Source organism: Dermacentor albipictus, chromosome 5, assembly GCF_038994185.2.
Source record: "Dermacentor albipictus isolate Rhodes 1998 colony chromosome 5, USDA_Dalb.pri_finalv2, whole genome shotgun sequence".
Taxonomy (NCBI): domain Eukaryota; kingdom Metazoa; phylum Arthropoda; class Arachnida; order Ixodida; family Ixodidae; genus Dermacentor; species Dermacentor albipictus.
In genome coordinates this window covers 98,553,716-98,575,828 of record NC_091825.1, presented here as the reverse complement: position 1 = coordinate 98,575,828, position 22,113 = coordinate 98,553,716, and the positions used below count along the sequence as shown (strand labels likewise).

The 22,113-nt window shown below is 46.1% G+C and overlaps 1 protein-coding gene across 1 annotated transcript; it reads left to right on the top strand.

Moving 5' to 3' along the window:
- Positions 1 to 5,775: 5,775 nt before the first annotated feature.
- Positions 5,776 to 18,222, top strand: LOC135917273 (prisilkin-39-like). The gene is made up of 5 exons (XM_065450821.2): positions 5,776 to 5,919; positions 9,045 to 9,242; positions 13,070 to 13,421; positions 17,635 to 17,708; positions 18,046 to 18,222. Exons 1-4 carry the CDS (start codon positions 5,883 to 5,885, stop codon positions 17,660 to 17,662), a joined length of 615 nt encoding a protein of 204 aa, XP_065306893.1. The 5' UTR covers positions 5,776 to 5,882; the 3' UTR covers positions 17,663 to 17,708; positions 18,046 to 18,222.
- Positions 18,223 to 22,113: the final 3,891 nt, after the last annotated feature.

Genomic DNA, 22,113 nt, shown 5'->3' with positions numbered 1-22,113 from the left:
AAGGAAGTTCACCTACTAATGCAGATAATCAAGGAGAAGTTGTGCACTGGACTGGCACGGAGGGGGCCGACTACGGCAGCCGAGGTCGTTAGCCAGGCGAAGACCATGGAAGTAGTGCACCAGCGGCTTTTCTTGCTGTAATACCTCCAAATCACTGGGACAGTATCATCACTTACGTTCTTACTGAATGATTTCGGTAACTTGTACGTTGTGCGTGAACAGCTCCGTCTGCTTCCAGGGGTGCAACACCAACTAACCGTGACTTCAATAAAAGACATTATCCACGAGAAAGTCTAACAGGTGGCACATCCTTTGACAAAGGCTCGTACTGAAGCCTCCATGCAGTTTTACGATGAAGCCCCATGGCCTCCTCCACAGTCTATGAGCCACGCACTATTGTCACCTTCTTTCTCTTGAAGAACCAATGACCCTGTAACGCAAAATTATTTCAATCTGTTTTCGTTCCAATCTGCTGGCGTAAATTTTATGTAACCACCGCAGCAAGCATCGGGCGGTATTTTTCAGCGTTGTTTGAAAAGCCCAATCAAACGCGCTCGTCGTTTATAGGAATCCAGGCAAAACACGCGGAATGCGGGAGATGGAAATTGAAGCCGATGAGCAAAACGAGAACAAGGCAAAAGAGGGAGCCAATGTTTCGACAAGTGGACTTGTCTTTTGTCGTCTTAGAGAAGACAAGTCCGCTTGTGGAAACGTTGGCTTCCGCTTTTACCTTGTTCTCGTTTTGCTCATCGTTTATAGGAGGTCCCTTTTGTTGCTTTCACAGCGAGTATGATTACCTATATTTAGCAGTTTTTCTTATCTAATTGGCTGACAAGAGGCGATTCAAGTGTAGACGGTTTGACGGGACCGAGCTAGCACAATGAAGGCAGATAACTTGATGAAAAGGGCGGGGCCGGCGTCTGCGACTGGTCCACTTCCCCATTACTTAGCTTGCGGTGGCACGTCGAAAATCGCGGTGGCGCGCAACGGAAGGTTAAAAATGCCGCCAGAACGGACTCTCAGCAAAGAAGAGTTGGCAGAGCGATACGTGCTGAAAGGGCTCAATAACGTTAGACTACCACGCAAAAAAAAAAAGTATTTTGCGCAAATCAATCCATGCACTCAGGCAGCTCCCAGTAGCCAGTGCCGGAGCGATCGGTAAGCAACCTTGTATTCCTTTTGTAACGGGGCAGTCACCGGCTATTCAGAACAAAAAGATCAGTTTGTTCGGCATAATAATGCGTCTTTAACGCGTTCGCATCACTTTGACGCGGTGAGTTCTCGCGGTTTTATGAAGTCGCGTCACAGACAGGAGAAGGCGGTGCAGCCCGAGAACGTTTCACCAACAGCAAAAGACTGATGGCGAAAATGGCGTCCAATCAGAAGTATTTTTGTTTCCTTCGGTCTAATTATACACCATTGTGCACATATAATATGAGATGGAGCGTTTTATACGCTTTCATGACGTCGCGTGACAGACAGGTGAAGTAGGGGTGGCCCAAAAATTTTATGAACCACAGTAGATGGCTGATTTCAAAATTGAAATAGAAATGTTTTGAACATCTTTACGTTACAGCGCCCCAATGCACCAATTCTCCGGACAAGCTGCGTATGCGCACAAGCTCGACAGCCCTTGACCCGGTAAGCGGAAATCAGATCTCAAAAAATGAAGCGCCAAAAGTGACAGCACACTAAGAAGGAACAAAAACAGGACAAGGCTGTGCACCAACTAGCCCTACAACGTGTTTTACTGGAAATCAGATGTGTGGCGTCAACCGACAATCAGCAGCTTTGCTTCCATTGCGGTAGAGAGGAGCACCTGTATGACGAGTGCACGTATCGAACGGCGGGTCTTCGAGGATTTCACCCTTATATTCATCGTATATGTGAAGCCAAACGTCCCAGAGAGATCGAGAAATACCTGTAAAATTAACATTCACCGTCACTTGCGAAGATCCAGCCGTTTGAAAAGTCGCCGCTTCCACAGGGGCGCTAGCCTCGATTGCTATTCCTCGGCGACTACGCCACCTAGCCGCTGCACTACTCTTTCTGGCTTTGTTGCTCATAGGTCCCCAATTCTAAGTCGGAGAAAATAAGAACAGCGACCTCTGGAAGTGGGACTACTGTTGATCACAGTTTAAAATATTTCACTCTCACAACTTGACGACAACGACTGTTTACTAGTGACGGTTTTTTTTTTTTTTTGCTTCCTGCAGCCAAGACCAAAGTGTTTACGTTGGCATACTTGTTTCTGCTGTACCCGCCGTGGTTGCTCAGTGGCTATGGTGTTGGGCTGCTGAGCACGAGGTCGCGGGATCGAATCCCGGCCACGGCGGCCGCATTTCGATGGGGGCGAAATGCGAAAACACCCGTGTGCTTAGATTTAGGTGCACGTCAAAGGATCCCAGGTGGTCAAAATTTCCAGAGTCCTCCACTACGGCGTGCCTCATAATCAGAAAGTGGTTTTTGCACGTAAAACCCCAAATATTATTATTATTGTTTCTGCTGACAAGCACCCAGTCACCGCTCTTGTCGATATGGGCGTAGATTATCTTGTTAGGGGCAGGGAACTGGTTTTTCACTTCGCAAGGCGATGGCAGCCCGTGGCCAGGACCTCTTATCCATAGAGTGGGTCGTTATATTGTGATGCCGATTGGTATACGTACTCCGAAGGTTGAAGTCTGCCCATCTGCGCCATTTAATCCACCATATTGACTGAGTGTCCCACGCAACTTATTCTTAGCAAGGATTTCCGTTGAGAGTAACCTTCGCCAGTGGCTAGTGACATTTTCCGGCAAGCCAGTAACTCACGGAGATGACCGCTGCCTACAGGTCATGAATTTACGTATCTACCACGACTATATAATACGTTTATACTCAGGATAACTAGGTTAGTCACCGTGGAAAGCGCCGGTGACAGTCCCCTTAGAACGACAGAAAGCTGAGCTGGTTGGTAAGGATTCATTATGCAAAAAAGAAGTGAGGCGTGCAGACAGGACACAAGAGTAGAAAAGTGGACAACACGAATGCCGTTCGTGTTGTGCACTTCTCTACTCTTGTGTCCTGTCTGCACGCCTCACTTCTTTTTTTGCATAATGACAGTCCCCTTGTCGGAATCACTGAAGTCAATCTGTCGGTCCAGTTGCGTCGGCGGGCTTGCATTGCCTGTGGTGTCGTGCAGGAGACATCGTTGACAATGGAGACCTTGGAGACCAGTTTTGACCGCGAACATCAGCAGTGTGATCAACGTATTGCGATCCCCTATTAGGAGCCAATGAGCCACTATGCTGCATGCTTCGCAGTTGGTTATACCTCTGAAAATTCCCACGGCAACCTACCGACAACCACTAAATCGATGTGAATTCTGAACTATTGGCTACACAACAAAAGAGCAACACAGATTCGCCTCAACGTCGAAGGTCAATCACACACCGCGATTACGCAGCACAGTATTACTGACCCCGATGAAAGACCGCTGCATCACCATGCCGCCGCATTTCTCGCAGACAGCAAGACGCCATTCAGTACCAAGTCCAACAAATGTTTGCTTGCCAACGACATCATTCAGCCTTCAACGAGACCCTGTGCTCCATTCGTCGTGCTAACAAAACGAAAGACGGCACACTAAATTTTTGCGTTGACTACGATAATCTGAAGTATGTTACAAAAAAGGACGTTTATTCTTGGATTGTCGTCTACCCGCCGGAATTTTCTCCTCAATGGGTCAACGTAGTGATTACTGGCATATAGATGTTAATCGCTATGATCGCGAGAAATGCGCCTTTATTGCTCCCGATAAACTCGGCGAATTTAAGGTCGCTCCGTTAGGGTTATGCTCCGCTTGCTCTATTCCAGTGCTTGACGGACACTGTTTTGCCAGGTCTCGTGTGGTTAGGTAAAATAGTGGTGTTTTCTACAACTTTCTACAGCGCCTACATGACAACATTTATGTCATTCTTATTGCCAGTCGCTCTCTAACACCTGAAAATTCCATTTTGGATACGATCAACTAAAGTTATCAGGCCATGTCGTAAGCTATATATGATCGCATTCGACCAGATCAAGAAAAAACTATGGCTGTGGCCACTTTTCCAACGCCGGCGAAGAAAACGTAACCACCACGAATTCTCGGTCTTTGCGTGTACGTTTCGTGGCTAACTTTTCAAAAACAGCAGATCCCTTCATCGACTCCCAAAGGACGAGGTCCCCTTTGTATGTGAGCAGTACCAAAAAGATGCCATCTGGGATCTCCAGAAACGTCTGCACACGCATCCTGTTCCGAGAGAATTTGTCGAAGGAAATATGTCGAAGGCCTGGGTGCCATCCTCATTCAGGAGCAAGAGGGAACCAAGCCAGCCATTGACTACGCGAGCCGCACTTTGCAACAGCTGAAACGAATGATTTGATAACAGATACAGAATTCTTGGTGGTTGTGTGGGCGATGTCTAAGTTCCGAAGTATTTGTAGGGCGGACCATGTAGAACTGTTACCGAACAACGCTGTTTATTCTGGCTGGCTAATCCGAATATGTGTGTGTGTGCGTGTGTGTGTGCGTGTGTGTGTGCGTGTGCATGTGCGTGTGCGTGTGCGTGTGCGTGTGCGTGTGCGTGTGCGTGTGCGTGTGCGTGTGTGTGTGTGTGTGTGTGTGTGTGTGTGTGTGTGTGTGTGTGTGTGTAGAAGGCGCATAATGCCGGGAAAGCTATGCCGTGCCATCGGAACAAGAACGCAATATTCACACCGAACTGGCTTATGCAGAAACACGATTTCCGTGCTTTGCATGTTGTATGGATACCCGTAGTATCACAGGATAATGCCGTTCTTCGCATTCATTGTTGCAAGTTAAGCCAAATGTGGACCGCTGTTTGAAGAGCTGTATCATTTCTTTTCGTGTATCAGCACTTAGTGACTCCACAGAAAACGTCACATAGAAGAATGAAGTGAATCAGGAAGCTCAATTTTTCACCAAATACCATTCATGTGAAGCTAACAGCGGTGAAGTCAAATAAAGTCAAATGGTCCGCTGCGTGCGAATTCCTGTCTACGATAAGGACGCAAGCCGCCCAGGGCGTAGTAACGTTGGCCCAGGGTATCCCCTCTGGGAACGCATGCGAGGGATGATATGCTAGAGGTAAAGAGCTTCGCTGTAAAAAGAAAGCAACAAGCGTCAACTTGAATTTCACCAATCGGAAAAAAGTGACACGGGTTCGATTACTGAAGTGCGTCTGGCACGTATGCAACTATTGTCCTCAACAAAAAATGACCTGTGAAAAAAAACATGGCAAAGATGAGCGGACACCACCACGGACTAAATTTCAGTCTGGCCTGAGATCTGCACTGGTTTAGCCCGTTATAAAAGCACATTCGATACCATTACCTTGGCTGAGAAAAAGAAATGAAACATTTGTGCCCTTAAAAACTGAAAATATTCTTTATTGTGAAAGTCTGTGTCAGTTCCAATGAAACAAAATATTGTATTCTCCTATGGAGCTTAGCGAGGTCATCGGAGGAAAAAGAGTGCGGTGTTGCATTCTTTTTCTCTGTGCGCGCGTTTTTTTCTCTCCTGATATCCTTCCCTGGGCTAAACAAATAGAATTTCTGTGAATGCTTCCCGCCTTTTTATTTATTTATATTTAGCTTGCCTATCAAGCGACACCGAAAAGAATAGTACTTGCCTCGTTTCTAACTGCGTAAGGGTCGAACTGTTCGATCAAGCTGCTGCCGTCGTTGACAAGAAAAAGAAACAGTATCTTAATGAAACGAGAAACAATGGTTCGCTTTCGACATTTGATCGCCATAAAAGCGAGCTAGAGCCTCCAACCGCGATAATCTGCCGTCGGAGATCAACCGTTTACAGAGGACAGCTTCCCGAACACAAGCGCAAAATGAAAGCGTTCATCGTCGTTTGCCTTTTTTCGGCGGGTGAGTAGTGAATGAAGGATTGAATTCTATGGTTTGAAGTGCAAAAACCACGATTCGATTATGAGGCATGCCGTAGTGGGAGATTCCGGTTTAATTTTGACCCCCAGGATATCTTTAACGTGCGCCCAATTCACGGGAAGCGGGCGTTTTTGCATTTCGGCCCCATCAAATTTTGGCCTCCGGGGCCGGGATTTGATCCCGCAATGTCGCGCTTAGCTGCACAACTTCATAGCCGCTAAACCGCCGCTGTGGGTGGGTGAGCTACAAAATACACTGCGATGTATATTTTCTAACATTTCAATTTTACTGCACACACTTTAGAAACTTTCTGTCAAAAATAAGATGTTTCATATTAATCGATATTTTGTCTAGCCTGTCATAATCAAAAGCTGTCCTGAGTTTACAACACGGCAAGAGAAAGCTGTAGTTAGAACTGTAGCAACTTCACTCGCCTCATCGAATTTTCTAGGCTTTTATATAGCTTCAGAGAAGCATTTTGAGAAAGGGTAGCACGTGATAGCCAGCAAGTCAAACGCAACATCTCGGTCGCTTGATGATGGATTAGGTTAAATAAAATTTAGCTGAGCTATCAGCTGGAGAGGTTAGAAGGATTCACTTCGTACTGCTACATTGTAATTCGATATGTACTATCGTGCTATTAGGAATAAAAATAACTTAGGAAACAATACTTGCGAATGTGGCCAAAAGAAACACACAACAAATCGAAGCTGTCTTTCTCATTCCTTTTTTTCCTGCGAAATGTTTTCCTGCAAATTACAATGTGCGACACAGTATGTCTCTAGTTATATTCACGACGCTAGCAGTCACTCACCCTGTTACGCGCGCTCGGTGAAACTGCCAATCCCTTTTAGTGTTGATATTTTTGTCAGTGGTATTCTCCCTCCTCCCAGACTGAGCCACTTTCTTTTAGCCGATCAGATCACCTTTGGTTGTACTCTCCTTTTTTAACAACCTAGGTATTCTATTAAATTACTGAACCAACTTAGCTTAGAGACTCAAGCATCGGAATTATTTAGCGGTCTACTGTTGGCACATCCTCAACTGAAGTTTGATTCGATGGAGGCATCAAGCGTGTAGGCTCCTTGGAAGGCTGGGTGCTCGGAAGCGCCGGCCAGTCTCCTACAAGGGAAGGCTTTTCCGTTTGAGGTCCCTTTGGGATCTCGGGTCAGCTTGTACTTGAAGCTGATCTCGTTGACACAACTGGTGCATTAACTGCACGTTTCAATGTACGCCGGATCTTTCCAGAAGCTTCACTATGACAAGAGCTGTCTCTAACCATTTCTTTCAGGGCAGTAAAATCTTTTTTGATACGTGGGCAGTCTTTAGAAGATGGTAAGCAGGAACCAATCCCGTTGTCAAGGACGGGTGCGGCATCGAAACTTCTCAAGCAACGACAATCTCAGGCAACACAACCAAAGCCCATCAAATACTAGACGAGAAAGAAATGGCAACTTACAGTAAATGTCACTAGGGCCACTATTGTCAAAATAATTGATGGTATGTATCTGATATTATTTAAAAATTATATTATGGGATTTCACTTGACAAAAACAAGATCTGATTATGACGCACGCTGTAGTGGGAGGCTGCGGAAATTTGTACCACCTGAGGTTCTTTAACGCGCATCAAATTGCTTGCCGTATGTTTTACATTCTCCTTCTCTCGTCATCGTCACCCATCATGCGCCTCTTTCTTCCCTCTTTTTTCCCCTCTTCCCCCTTCCCCGACGCCGAGTAGCTGGCTTGAGGAATATATCTCAGGCCGACCTCTCTGTATTTCGTATCATTAAACTTCTCTCTTTCTCTCTCTAAATCTTAGTACACGGGTGTTTTCGCATTCCGCCCCCTTCGAAATGCGGCCGCCATGGCCGGTATTCGGTCACCACACCACAACACCACAGCCACGATGTTGTGTATCTGGTTTTTGCACTGCATATGAGCATTTTCTTGGATGGTTGGCTGCTTACTAAACGGGCACTACGTGAACCAATGACAATTACACGCACCACAAAAAAAAAGACAATCCCCCCATGTTTTTTCCAGCGTGTGTGATTCTACTGTCAGCGTTACAAAATGTCGCGTCTTCTGCCTTGTTGCACTCTGAGACTTTCAAATCAGCTGTTCGATAAGAGCAGTATCACGATATATTCTCGTATAACCATATTTTACAGCGAAGATGCTAGCCTCCAGTTGGTAGGGATTTTTAATGGCCGCGTGCACGGTGCACCTCACGCGAAAATGTGGACCGATCCCGGAGGCAATGCAAAGGAGCGGGAAGTGCACAGTGTGCTGCTTCTCTAAAAGATGGCATGACGTCATCAGGTGACGTCATCACTTCAAAAAGACGTCATCTAGTGACGTCACGCTTGACGAAGTGACGTCATCAGATTACGTTATCCGGCGATATCGCCAGGTGACGATGCCATTATTCTTGTGTATTCGAATTACAACCTCAAGCAATCGAGTATGCAGCTTGTAAGTCGTACTTCACGAATTTTCGGACGCAATTGACTTTGGTAAATTGAGTTAGTCCAATAATGCACTCGCGCTTGGCGCAAAGCCTAGGAGAATGAGGATGAATGCTGCCCACCCGCACGCGTGCGTGCGCCCGTGACGTACGTGTGCACAAGATGTATCCGTCCTTGATGCGTGGGCGCTCTGCCCGTTGCATCTGTCACACAGCGTGTTCTGCAACCGTAATCGACATCGCTACAAACAATGATCAAAACCGGTACCTCCACCTAGAAGACCTCAAAGGGAAGCTGGCAAATGGCTTTGTCTGAGTTTCCACTTAACAGAAATAAGTTATCTCGTGTATTCTAATTGTAATCCGAAGTTATCACGTCCGCTGCTTTCGCTTAAGACGTACTTTACGATTTCTATGACGTAATTTACTTAGAAAAATTGAATCAGTTCAATAAGGCATTTGCGCTTGGCGGAGGGCTTAGAGGCGCGTGACATACGTCACTTTTGGTGGCGGTGCTTGTCTAATGTAGGCAACAGCTTCGCTGTGCATTCACTTTTGCATGGTTCAATGGGTGTGGTTTTTTTGTAATATCATTGACATGTAACCTCACGGCAACATCATATGTGTTTTCTTTACAGCCGCCTTGACGAATGCGCGAAGCGCAGGTCGTCTGGGAGGCGACGCAGGAGTCGGAGGGCGAGCAAACGCTGAGCTGCGTGCCGGTGTCGATAAGATTGGCCCTCACGGATTCCCAGGGCGTACTGTCTCTATTGGAGGAAATGCAGGCATAAATATCGGCGGAACTGCTGGATTGGGAGTAAGCAGCTACGGCTACGGTAAGGCCTGCTTTCGATGTGTTTTCGCGATGCTAATCAACATTGTGCAGCACCTTTGTGATACATTAGTGATTCGCCATCTAAATCCGAATTCACACTCCATTTAGTTCTTAAGGTATCTATGCTGTTGGCCGGTTACCTTCGCCAATAACCTTTTTCGACATCATGATTGGCCGTAATATAGGTATACGGAGGGGTTAGCATAAGACCTTTCTTGTGACTATAGGCTCTCACGCTTTAGATACATTGCCGCAAATTGTCTGCGAGATCTTTTATATCGTTCCTTTCTGAAATATGTTATGGCTGTATTACACGCCGTTAAAACAAACGTGAAGTGCAAATTGCAGTACAACAGTGACGCAGCGCCGTGGTTTCTCTGTGATTGATTGCGGACAGGATGGCACTTTCTCGCATCCCTCAGCCTATATACTATGTTTCTGTCTCTTTTCATTTTTGATGCCATTAATAAGCTAAAAAAATTGGCAATACATAATGAGTGTCCACATGAGTTATTACAAAAAAAACGCTGGTCGTAAATACCCTTGTGAAGTAGGTATATTCTAGGAGAATTACTGCAATAATATACTGAAATAAAAAGAATATGTTAGACGTAAATTCTGCTAGCGCATCATCGTGAAAAACAAACATATGGTAACACTGACCATGTACCATATATATTTTCACATTTTATTCCTGCATGAACTGAAGCAATAAATTTCATTGGACAGAGGAGGATAGTGATAATACTGCATATGAGAGTCACGCGAGCAACCATGGACTGTTTAACGATCAATGACGCCACTTCAGTACAATCACAGCAGCATTCTACGGACCAAGAGCCAGCTGTTAACAGTAAGCCTGCTAAGGAGTGCTACAGACAGTTAAAGACAGCTGGGAGGACCCTCCGAAGAGGCTGCAAAATAGGCCAGACAAAGGTAGCCAATATTAAGTTTCGGGTGGTACGTGCAACCGTAAAAACAGCAGTATCCGCACATCTCCCAGTACTTGAAGCAATAGTTCGTCACGTTAGATTTTTCAGTTTAGCACCTTAGCTAAGGTCAGTGGTGTTTTGGTAATACGGGTATTCAAATCCGCACGTAAATTAGTGTTTTCCAGTTTAAAAACATACAGCAATAGTAGGCACCGTGACAATAATTATTAAGTTCCAAAAGACTCAGTCCGAACTTCCCTGTGTCCCGCGTTAACCAATTTCTGCACTGGTTAATTGACCCCACCGAATCCACTGAACGAATGAACAGCGTAAGACACCTGAACACCTTCATTCCAGTGGCCTTTGCGCTGTCTTCAGAGCTTGCCAGGCAAATTCCATAGCACGTGCCGATACTAGCCTTCAAGCACGATGTGCTTAGATTGACCAGCAAACGTGATCTGTCAAAATTTATTTGAAATAAACTCTGATTTGATTTGATTTGCATCGCGGGACGGAGGGCGCTGCGGACAGGGTCTTCAAAACCACGCGCCCTCTCTCGATATCGGAGTCTATTTGCCATGTCACATTTTACTTTTCTCCGTTGTCTCACGTATGGGGGCATGAGGAGACTATTTTTCCCTGATGGTGCTGTAGGTGCCTTAACGGGGTTACGTTTCCACAGCGCCCCGGGATCGGATAACGACAAACTTAGTAATTATGATCATTTCTGTGCGCGTGAATTGTTATTTATGAGCATCCAATAGCAATTGGTCGCATCCACAAAACTGAACGGTCAAGACCGGATGACGGCTCCACGGCGACGTGAAGATAACAAAATAATGGCGCGATGGCGACAAAATGACCAAAGGTGGCACGTGACGAACTGAAGACGACAAAAAAAGAATGACTCCGAATTAATTATGACGCCCGCGGGACCACGACAGACTATATCCGGTATCTGGCCTGCACTATATCCGAACGACAAAGGAATGAGGGCAACGAAGTAACGACAAAACTGAGTTTGTGTTTGAGATACCGTCGGTGTGTGTTGGAGATCTACAAGCGCCGGCGGCCTCGCATTACAGTATATACGATGCTTGTCTGCACAATACCCGGGAGGGAAATCGCGCAGCATAGCACCCAGCGGCCAGCGCCTGACGCATACCGAGTGAAAAATAACCAGTTGCTCAAGTTGTATAATTGGCAAGACAGGAGCAGCCAGTCCCTGAAAAGTAGGGAAAAGATGCAATGAAGGCTTAACTTGAAATTTTACAGCAAAGCTGCTAAGGGCTACTTATCCCAGTATCGTGTACGTGTGTTAACAAAAAAACTATCATCATCAGGATCGGCTCCAGCAACCTCGTGTTCTTCCACAGCTGGCTACCGCGCGACCAGGCTCGTGCCAGTGCTCCCGCGTACGTCAGCGGCATTATTTATTTATTTATTTATTTATTTATTTATTTATTTATTTATTTATTTATTTTTTAATCCCAAGGACGTAACCAATTCCACAGCGAAGCTGTTAAGGCCTCGTTGCCCCAGGATCATGTCCGTGTGTCGACACAAAATACCCCATACGTGGGCCTATCCCGAACAGAGTGCGATGCCGGGCCGACCCGTGGCTGAGGTGAAGCAGGCGTTAAGCACTCTCCATGCGTGGGCCGACCCCGAAAATTGTGCGATACCAGGCTGACCCGCGGAGGAATCGACGCTGGCGTAAAGCACTCCCCTACGTGGGCCGATACCGTAGATAGTGCAATACCGGGCCGACCCGCGGCGTAGGTGAAGCTTTCATTAAGCACTCCACATACGAGCGCCGATCCCGAAGATAGTGCAATACAAGGCCGACTCGCGGCGGAGGTGAAGCAGGCGTTAAGCACACCCCATACGTGGGCCGATGCCGAAGATAGTGCAATTCCGGGCCGACCCGCCGCGGAGCTGAAGCAATCGTTAAGCACTCCCCACACGTGCGCCGATCTCGAAGACTATGCAATGGCAGGCAGACCCGCGGCGGAGGTGCAGTTCGCCATTAAGGCGCCCAAATACACAGCTTCACTGGTCATCCTTCTCCACAGTGTGGAAGGGCACTCTCTATCTTCGCTTCATCGAAGGACACTATCTTCGCTTCATCGTGCGATAAAAATTTCCTGCATTGCTCGACCTATAGGCAGGCAAGTGGTACGGCTTATTGGTTTATAATACGCTCATCGCCTTACCCCACTCGTCACTATCGCCACTTTGAATGACGATTTGCACTGACTGATCTTCTGCTCGCACGTGCTTGCACGAAGAGTCATTTGTGGCTAATATCTCTCTGAAATAAAACAAAGTACGGAGACCATAAGAATCCTTCAGTAGTTTGCAAAGCGCTTTTTCCGAGGAGGTTTCTTTCCGGACGCCGGGCGGCGTTTAAAAAGTATTTCGAATGTAACGTACATAACGTGTAATAAGACATTTTATATGCTGTACGCTATATGCACGCTTTTTCACTCCTCTCCAACGCCCTAGGTCTTGTTCTCATACAGCGTCGCTTCCAGCCAATTATCGCTTTTAGCGACATAATTGCCAAGGCTAACTTATTTTGGCAAGATCAATTGGTGCTTCTGTAGTATATCGTGGTGTGTAGTAAGAAGTATGTAGTCACCTACAAGTATTGAAACGGAATTGCACTGTTTTCTGCGTTCGCTGATACATCTAACAAAATTAAACGTAATTATTTGCTATTGAAGGTATGGAATCTGGCTCGCTCAACATAACGGTTAGTTTTCGAGTACACAAAATATACTTTGAGCCAGAAGATTACAGTTATTTCTTGCGCTTCCAAGAGCTATGTTAGATCCCAATTGTTCATGCGATCGCTTTATTTATTTGCTTGGTTTTTCTTCTTTTTTTGCAGGAGCCCCTGGATTGGGCGGTGGTTACGGCGGTTATCCATACGGTGGATACGGCGGATATGGCGGATACGGTGGATACGGTGGATATGGTGGATATGGTGGATATGGTGGATACGATACAGGTTACGGATCTCCGTACGAGGGCGGATATTATGGTGCCACTCCTGGCTATGGCTATGGCTATGGCTATCCGAGTGGATACTATAGTGCACCTGGCTACAGCTACAATGGTGGCTCCAATGGCTTCTATCCCGCAACATCTGGCAGTTCCGGCTGGAATACGGTCCGCTCGGCAGTAACAGGAGGAGCTAGATCCTCAGGCAGCGGGAGCGCTTCAGCTGGTGTCACACCTGCGTAAGAGTGCTACTTCTGTTGCTACTCGGGTCTTCTCGGAGGACGTTGCTCCTGCTTTTCACACTGTTCATAAGTGACAGCTGGTAACAAACCAGAAAATTATACTCGAAGTTATTCGCGATACTTTAACTGCTGCACTCGACGATACGTGTAGCGAGTGTGCGAAAGTCCACTGCTTTTGAAAAGCGAGTCATAAGTGTGACACAATATTCGGGTTCGTCTTGCTTTTGCAAGAAACGACGTGCTGAGACGCAGTAGTTTCGAGCTTTGTATATGTTACTGTGTTAAGCATAGTGGAACCTATCATTGTCCCTCAAGGAAAACCCATTTGCTTATGAGACATCTTGAAAGTTGATAAGTAGTGTACTAAATTTATTTGTAGGAAGGCAGAAAGGTCGGCCTGAGCTTGTGGGCTCTAGATCTCCTACTAATATTAATTGAGGAATGGCAAAAAAAAAACAAGGAGGAATGAAGAGTGACGATGACAAGAATATTGGTGCAAGTGTGCTAGAGGTCAGCTCAGCAGAATATTTAAATTCTTGAGGCTAGTCCTGTTGTCCGCGTTTGATAACTGCCTACAAATGGCCATGTAGGCTGCATTAGAGTAAGCTATTCCCAGACACAACTCAGAAATTGAATTTACAACTTCCCCACAAATACACGGACACATAAAACAAAAACAAGAACATAGTAAGCCCGTAGACAACCGCAATGTGTTGTCTTTCTCTTCTCGTCCGTGTTCGATTGTGCGCTGGAACGATGTTTCATAATGCTAATTGTAAACAAGGGGGAAAGGGGGAGGGGTAATACAGGACATCCGACGTTTATAGACTCGCGTTAGGTAGGAAATATTCACGTCCAGTGCGCCGGAATTACAACATAATAAGCGTAAACACGAATGTAATTTTTAGAATGTGTCTCGGCATCAAGCACTCAATATACCTAGATGGTGGTGGTGGTGGTGGTGGTGGTGGTGGTGGTGGTCATGGTCGTGGTGGCGGCGATTTGCAGCAACAGGAGGGTTTAGCCCGATGATCGAGGCCGTCAATTGCTCCGCCCGAGCGCCTCTTATAGTATCACTGCGGTGTTTCACTACATGTCTATCGCATCAATTTCTCTTAAGAATGCGATTAGAAGAAGTGACGTTGCTTTCCGAGCTATAACTAACACAAAGCCTTGCAGGCATGCATGTGGAAGGTGATTTTCTTGTAGATTTTCCAGAAGAGCGTCCCTTTCATCTGGGAATTTTGGGCAGGGCCACACAATGTTCAATGTCTGCTGTCTCGTCGCCTGTCGTACAGTTCGGGGAACTGACACGCCCCGTCTGAAATAACCACGCTAGTGTACCAGCATATCCTGTCCTTAGTTGATATGGAAGTGAGGCTTCCTCTCTACGAAATTTCCTTTATACGCAGGGCATATGTAAAGGAAACCAATTTGACCTAAAGTGATTTCGAATGTCAGATTTTGTATCTTGATTACTCTTTAGGGCCTCGATTTCAGGAGGAGAATGGAGCCCCGCGTCTGCAAGAGGACCAGTTTTTTCGTTACCAGCAGTACAAGTGCGAGAGGGAATACACTGAAGCTTTACTGTGAAGCTTTTGCTGCCGAGTCTTTCACGAGGGCCAGTGATTTGCGCGGGAACTTGATGGACGGTAGACAACGGTAGAGTTGTTACAACACAGCCTTTGAATCCGTAGGGAGAACCACATTCTGTGGAGGCAACGTCTTTAGTCTGCGAAGAGCAGCAGCTATTGCCGCGCATTCCCCAACCTGCAGTTCATAAGAATCTACGGATCAAATCATACACGCCGTATTGTCGTAGTGGCATTGGTGTTGCACTGCTAACCACAAGCGCGCGGGGCGAAATGCAAAAAAAAAAGAAAGAAAACACCCGTGTACCCTGCATTGGGTGCAGATTAAAGGAAACCGGGTGATTAAAATTATTCCAGAGCACACCGCTACGGCTTGCCTCATGATCATATCAGGGTTCTGGCAATTAATTGAATCAAATTAAGTAGTGTGCGGCCAATATCATGTGGCCTATATAGTGGCGACTACATGATAAATATATTTTGTAGACAACTTCCTTGGCGTATGTCCCGTATGGACGGTCAGGCTCATAACAGGGTTTTAAGGGCATGTACCAATCGGCCCAAATTAGTGAACGGTTGACGCACATTTATTATTTAGCGCCATCACCAAGGACCATGCATTTTTTGTTGCATGGAGGCATTTTCGTTCCAACTTGGAGGTTGTCTTCTTTCTGACCCGATAAAAAAAAGTGCCCGATGTGTGTAAGCCACGTCTAGTCGTAAACAATGTAGCAGAGTACCCAACGTGAATCAACTTATATGTTCGTAATAAAAAACATCGTAGAGTATGTCCTACTCAATAAAGCAACGAAGTGTTTTTTTTTTTTTGCCCATTGGGCACGTATATTTTGACGTGTTCTGCTCATCTCACATAGTCCAATTTTTACGCAAAGTTTGACGAATACCAGATAGGTTCCAACTTTACAGGATTATGCATGAGCCACCAGTGTGTATTTTGCCAAAGTTGACAGTTACACCAATTCGACTAGGGATCCACTGAAATTTAACACGATGCCTGGAAGATGAAGCGATGCTCAGCGTCTTTCAGAACGCACACGATAGCGACTAGCCATCAGCATTGAAACAAGTCAGAATTTATTAACGAATCCTATCTAGTTGGTTGCTAGAAATTAATCTTTCTTTCTAGATAATCCCTAATACTTCTGACGTGGCAGTTGCGCTTTGTGCGACAAACGGTAACTTGCCCTTTGATTGTGTGACGGGAGGTAAAAAATCAGCCGTGAAGAAACTGTCTGTTACAAATAAGCCAGTAAACAAGAACGTACTTCCGTCTTGCAATCAACTAAAATGCACTGGAACGCCTGCATAAGTGTCGATTTTTAAAGCGAGGCGTTCTTTAGTCATTCTCCCGGGGTTTAGCATTCATCCTAGCTTCCTCAGTAGAAATATTTGTAGGATCATAGAGACCACTTCATTCAACAGATATGTGCTGGCTGCTGTCTGGCCTAGTAGACAACTTGGGTTGCTTTGTCACCAGGCCCGTTCTTAGCCAATCTCGAAGAGTGAATTTGCCACTGTGACAAAGGGGTACGAAGTCTTAAGTGTATTTAGACATGTGCCACACGTTTCTGACGTACACGTCTATACAACATTCTTCACTCGAGAAGCGTGACACAACACCTTCGTCCTGCTGACGCTGACCGCTAACAGCCACGGGTGACGAGGCTGCGCTCTCATCATAGGCTACTGCTGCACTTCGCTAACTCAAACCAGCTTCTCGTCGTATACACGTGAACATTGCCTCGGATCTAGTGCATGTATCAGTACCCTACATTACCAAAGCCACAGGAGGTATGATCCTGTGTCGTGGACAGCACCTGTAACATAGCCCTCACCATTAGTGTAGTACATTAGTGTAGTGGGCTCGAGGAGCCAAAATAATATTCTCTGGGAATGGACTGGCATCCCTGTTTCCCACAGAAATAACTGACATCCGCCACTGCAGTCCTTATGTCCGGCAGAGGTAAAAAACATCCGTTAGTGTCTCCCGTATATGCCAGCGGTCGCACTCGGCGCTGTTCTTGATGCCGACGAGGTGTGCACTGCGCCAAATGGTATCCTGCGCAACAAGTCTGTGCCTATGCAAAACATCGTTTTGAGGTCACATTTTGAACAGGCCCGCTTTGACCGTCTGCTTGAGCCAAATTATCGTATGTGAAGCTCTGCGTTTGATATCAAAGTCATTTTAAAAGCTAAAAAGCGCGCGTGTCATATGTGCTTGATGACTGCAATTCAGATAGCAGCGTCTCAGATAAGAGGAAACTTTCGCAGATGCCAATTAGATAGAATAAAAAAAAGCTTAACAACCGTAGCTAGCATACCAATAAGATGAGTCATTATAGCTGGCGCTGCATTTGAGTTTCATTCAACTAATGCTAACTGTTAAAGCTAGACGAAGGTTTTCAGAAAAATAAAACACAGCAGTTCATTAGAACTACAAACTAGAGAGTGCTCGCTGACTCTCGGCGAAGTTGTAAATTTTGCCAATGATTTCTTGCAAAAATGGCCGCCTGTGCTTCTCTGCATACTCTAAAATAAATCAAAGAAAATCTGATATGCAGCCTGCGTCACCAGTCTTGTTTTTATTTTCTGTGCAGTGTTACCTCTTCAAGCTCATCATCGTAAGACCTCAGACACCAGCATGCCTAGGATTACGGAGATCCTCAAATATGTACGTAATGTCAAAGACAGCTACCATCCTAAGCGTTGATGTGTTCAGTTAATATATATATATATATATATATATATATATATATATAGAGAGAGAGAGAGAGAGAGAGCGAGACAAACTCTAACGCAGCTATATAACAATGCGTTTGAATGATAACATGTTTGAATACGCATGCTTTTCTGCTGTTTAGTCATAAGGGCGTCGCTCAGAAGTGGTCTCTATTTGGTGGGTAGTCTAAAAGACGCCTGTCGCTTCCTCTTTTCTGACAGAATACGTGCCGCTTGATTATTATGCCACTTTCCGTCACTTAATGCCTGTGTTTCATTTTTTTTTTCAGGTTACGCTAGAAATTTCCAAAGAACTGTGCTCCACAAGGCTGCGTACAAACCGGACAAATCATTCTCCTAACCTGCGTTTTCTTAAGCAAGCATTACTTGCGCATTTTTGCCTTAAGATATACTTATCGGACAAGTCGGACTGCACGCTGTTCAATAAAGCTGCAACACAACCCTCACGTCCTCCTTGTATACTAAGTGCTTGAAATATCGAGACCTTCGTAACGCATACCTACACTTCTAGAGGGAGGCTAATACCTGCAGAAAATCTATTGAGACATGCGTTACAAAACGAAACGCTTTTCCGGAAATTCATGCACAGACACAAACACACACACCGCAGCCAATGTGCACAACACAATGTGCACTGAGTGTTCATGTACAGGGCAGTTGCCCTGGCGAAGACAAATTCCGTTGTCGAAAGGTTTCGGCCCGCGACATCCCTTGTCCGACCACGGTTAAATGAAGAGGCTTGAATACTGGAATACCTGAATCGAATCGAGCGCGAATAAACGATGAAAACGACTAATGAATATTGAATGGGATATTGAAAATATTTGTAATTTTTAAAGGAAGCAAGGTATGAGACCGGGCTAGGAACACGATATATTAAGCTTGAACGTAGTCAGTTTGGTAAGAAAAAAAATCTGGCATACGTGCACTGACAAATGCATATTCACAATTAGTCACACGGACAACTTAGAAGCCTGTGAATAATAAACATCTGCTTTCAAATAACTAGAGCACCATGGCAACTACAGTGATGAAAGTAGGGTAATGGAGGCCTGTTTGAAACTAACCAAATGTATAATAATTTGGTGCAATTTAGTTTATATCTATACCTATCTATCTGTAAGCTAGCCATTTTTATTGCTGGACAGACAAGTTATTCAACAGAAAAAGCACGGGTTAACATAGTGGCAACGCTAAAGATGAGACGGTCGACGTTCAAGGCGGTTCAAATATTTCGATTAAGAACTGTTCAATATATCTCTGTTGCATCTTCCTGTCTCATTTTCGTGCTCATTATTCAGTCCTGTTGTGTCTTATTCGTACAGTATTTCACGCTAATTAGTCGATCTTGTCTTGTTCACCATCGTCACTTCGTTAATCGTTTCTTTTTTTCAGCGTTCGACTCACTGAAATATGCCCTCGCCTCGGTTTTCATGTCGCTCTTTCACGCTACCGCGATACGCAGGTCCTATTGGAAGGGAATGTGTATGGCTTCTTCGAAAGGCACGCCCAAGGCTCGGGCGACGGCCTAGCACAGCCGGCAACTCTCCACTCTCCCCGTTTCTCCGTTCTCTCTGTCCCGAACTATAGCAACTCTGCCGAGCTCGGGCACTTCGCGCCATCTCGTGGATGCCACGGCAGTTAAATTACATGTAACGTGGCCCTTGACACAGGGTAGCGCTTGCTTGCCGATCTCAGAGGCCATGTTTGGCACTTGGCCTTAGCATGGCTCAGGGCGACACCGAAAAAGACAACTCAAATTCCACCTAACATGCAATGTGTATACGGCTAATTATACCCACGTCTGATAATATCCTTAGTTGCTGACTATTTCTACATGTTCCAAGCATGAACAGGCACGACTTGATACGAGTTTCAATTTCATACGGCATCCACAAGTCAGCTATCCGACCGTTTTGTTTCTAGAAGTGATTACAAGATAACCAGGTCATAGATACGTCAACCACGTCCGAAGGCAAACACCGCGACCTTAATAAAATGTCTGGCTTGGTACAGTGCACACAGGTACGATGATGTTAGGGTAACTGCTCAGAGCGCCTTAGTCGCTTTTACCCACAAGTCCATGACCTGGTATCACATTTCTAATGATCACCAAACAATTTCATACGCATAATCTCACCGATTCCCAGGCGTTATTATCGACAGAGACCTTTCATGGAGCCCCCACATCTCACACTTGAAGAAGAGGCTTATTTCCATCGTCCATGTACAAAGGTTTCTTGCCGGTAAAACGTGAGGCACATCCGTGGCATCTATGCTTGAACTACACAGGACGGTCTTCCTGGGATATTTGCGATATAGCACACAAGTGCTGTCCAATGATAACAAAACTTACATCCATGTCCTACAGAGCATTCAAGGCCAAGCCTTTCGAATATGTCTGGGGCGACCTCGAAGTGCTTCAACCGTAGTAACAATTTCCACCGCAAGGGACCACCCTATATATATACATATAGTTTGGTCTATATAGCAATCGACGCACTCCGGGCGCATGTTCCCCATATATCCAGAGTCACTGAGCACCATCTCGCTCACTTGCCCGAGAAAAGACCCAAGGCAGCGTTCTCCAGATCAGTTGCGGCTAACCGGCACTCTTTGTCATTGAGGCACTCACCCGCAGCATGAACTCCATCCCCTCTGTGGTGCTTGAAAAAGCTTCCTGTGTACCTTGCTGTTCCAGGAATAGTGAAGAAAGCTAGCCTAACCACCGCGGTTCTCAAGCAGATCACATTGGAACTTTTGCGTTATTCATACGCTAACCGAATCCCTCTTTACACGGACGGTTCCGCCTCGGAAAATTCGACGGACGCCATCCTTATACCATCTCAATCGGTCGTTATCAAGTTTAACACTTCACACGCAACGACATCTACCGGTTCCGTACTGGCTGCTCTTCGCGCTGCTGTCAAATACATTGAAAAAGAACCGCCCAACGAATGCGCAATATATTGTGATTCGAAAGCAGCCCTTGTCAGGATTGGGGGCTCAATCCCATCGCCCGTGGTCCTTTGCCAAGATTGGAGTACGGCATGAATTCGAAGGTAGCTGGCCCATGCCGTCGTCCAACCTATCCACGCTGAGGACGTTGATGAAGTGAAGAACTGCTTCTCATCGAGAACGAGGAATATGGGTTTATTTACAGAAATTAAATCAGTCTAACATGACTGCTTGAGAAAAAAGTGTCAGTCCAACATGACTGAACGAGAGAAGTGAATCAGTCTAACATGAGTGCTCAAGAGAAGTGTGTCCAGCATTCGCACAACAACAGTTTTTATACACTCGGTCCGCCGGCCATACGAGGCGGCGACTGTTTGTTTACTCATCGCCAACTTGCCGCTGCTCCGCAGAACAGTTTACGTACACAAAGGCACACACATTCCGATGCCAGACGCCGGCGTTGCAGGGGTGCCGTTCCGGGAAGTATCGGCGCCAATCGTGGGTAGCTCGTTGTCTTGCGTCTGGACGACTTTCCCGTGGCAGCTTGTTCATGCGTAGCAGATCCGGTCCGCGCTGGAGAACTCCGGCACCATTGTTCGTCCACCGAACTCGTTCCGTCACAATGGCGATGGGGCTGGTGGATGGAAGCGGTTTTGAGCACAAAGCCCGCTTCTTCGAACGCCTCCTAGCTGCAGAGACGGAGAGTGGGGGATGGGCGTCTTGTCCCCTAGTCGTAATTGGGCGGCAATCTTGCCTTGCAGCTCGCCATTCTTAACACCCTCCAGAGCTTGCGAGGTTTACGACGTGGCAATTATGAACAGCTGGTGTCTAAAATCAACGAAACTTGCCATTGCGCTTCTGAACGTGGACATGATATCATATTTCAGTGGCTGCCTGGACATTGTGGCATCGTTGGTAATCACCTCGCCGATGATGCTGCCCGACGTGCCCAGGATGGCGCACCGACACTCCTTATACCTTTATCGAGAGTAGACGCTGCTAGAGAGCTTCTCCTTCTCGCTCGTACCATCACATTAAGTTACTGGCATTCACCATAGAACTCTAAGTGTCGTTTATACAGCCTCGACCCATCACTAAAACTTAAATTACCAGGAAAGCTTTCACGACGTGACGCAACACTGCTGTGCCGGCTGTGGGTAGGAGTAGCTTTCACCAACTCCTACAGCTATCGTATTGGAATGGCCGACTCACCAATGTGCGCTAAGTGCAAGTGTGAAGAGACCATCAGTCATCTTCTGTGTCACTGTTCTCGCTTTGATATCCAACGTAAGACTCTCCAGTGTTCCTTGAATAAACTGGGTGACAGGCCATTTACAGAAGCAAAGATCTTGGGAGCCTGGCCTCATACTTCATTAGCC

Bases quoted from the DNA above. Each gene is read 5' to 3' on its own strand.
- LOC135917273 (XM_065450821.2), top strand. From the start codon at position 5,883: ATGAAAGCGTTCATCGTCGTTTGCCTTTTTTCGGCGG. The intron at 9,243-13,069 runs GTAAGGCCTGCT...CTTTTTTTGCAG, and splicing joins AGTAAGCAGCTACGGCTACG to GAGCCCCTGGATTGGGCGGT. The intron at 13,422-17,634 runs GTAAGAGTGCTA...TTTTCTGTGCAG, and splicing joins TCAGCTGGTGTCACACCTGC to TGTTACCTCTTCAAGCTCAT.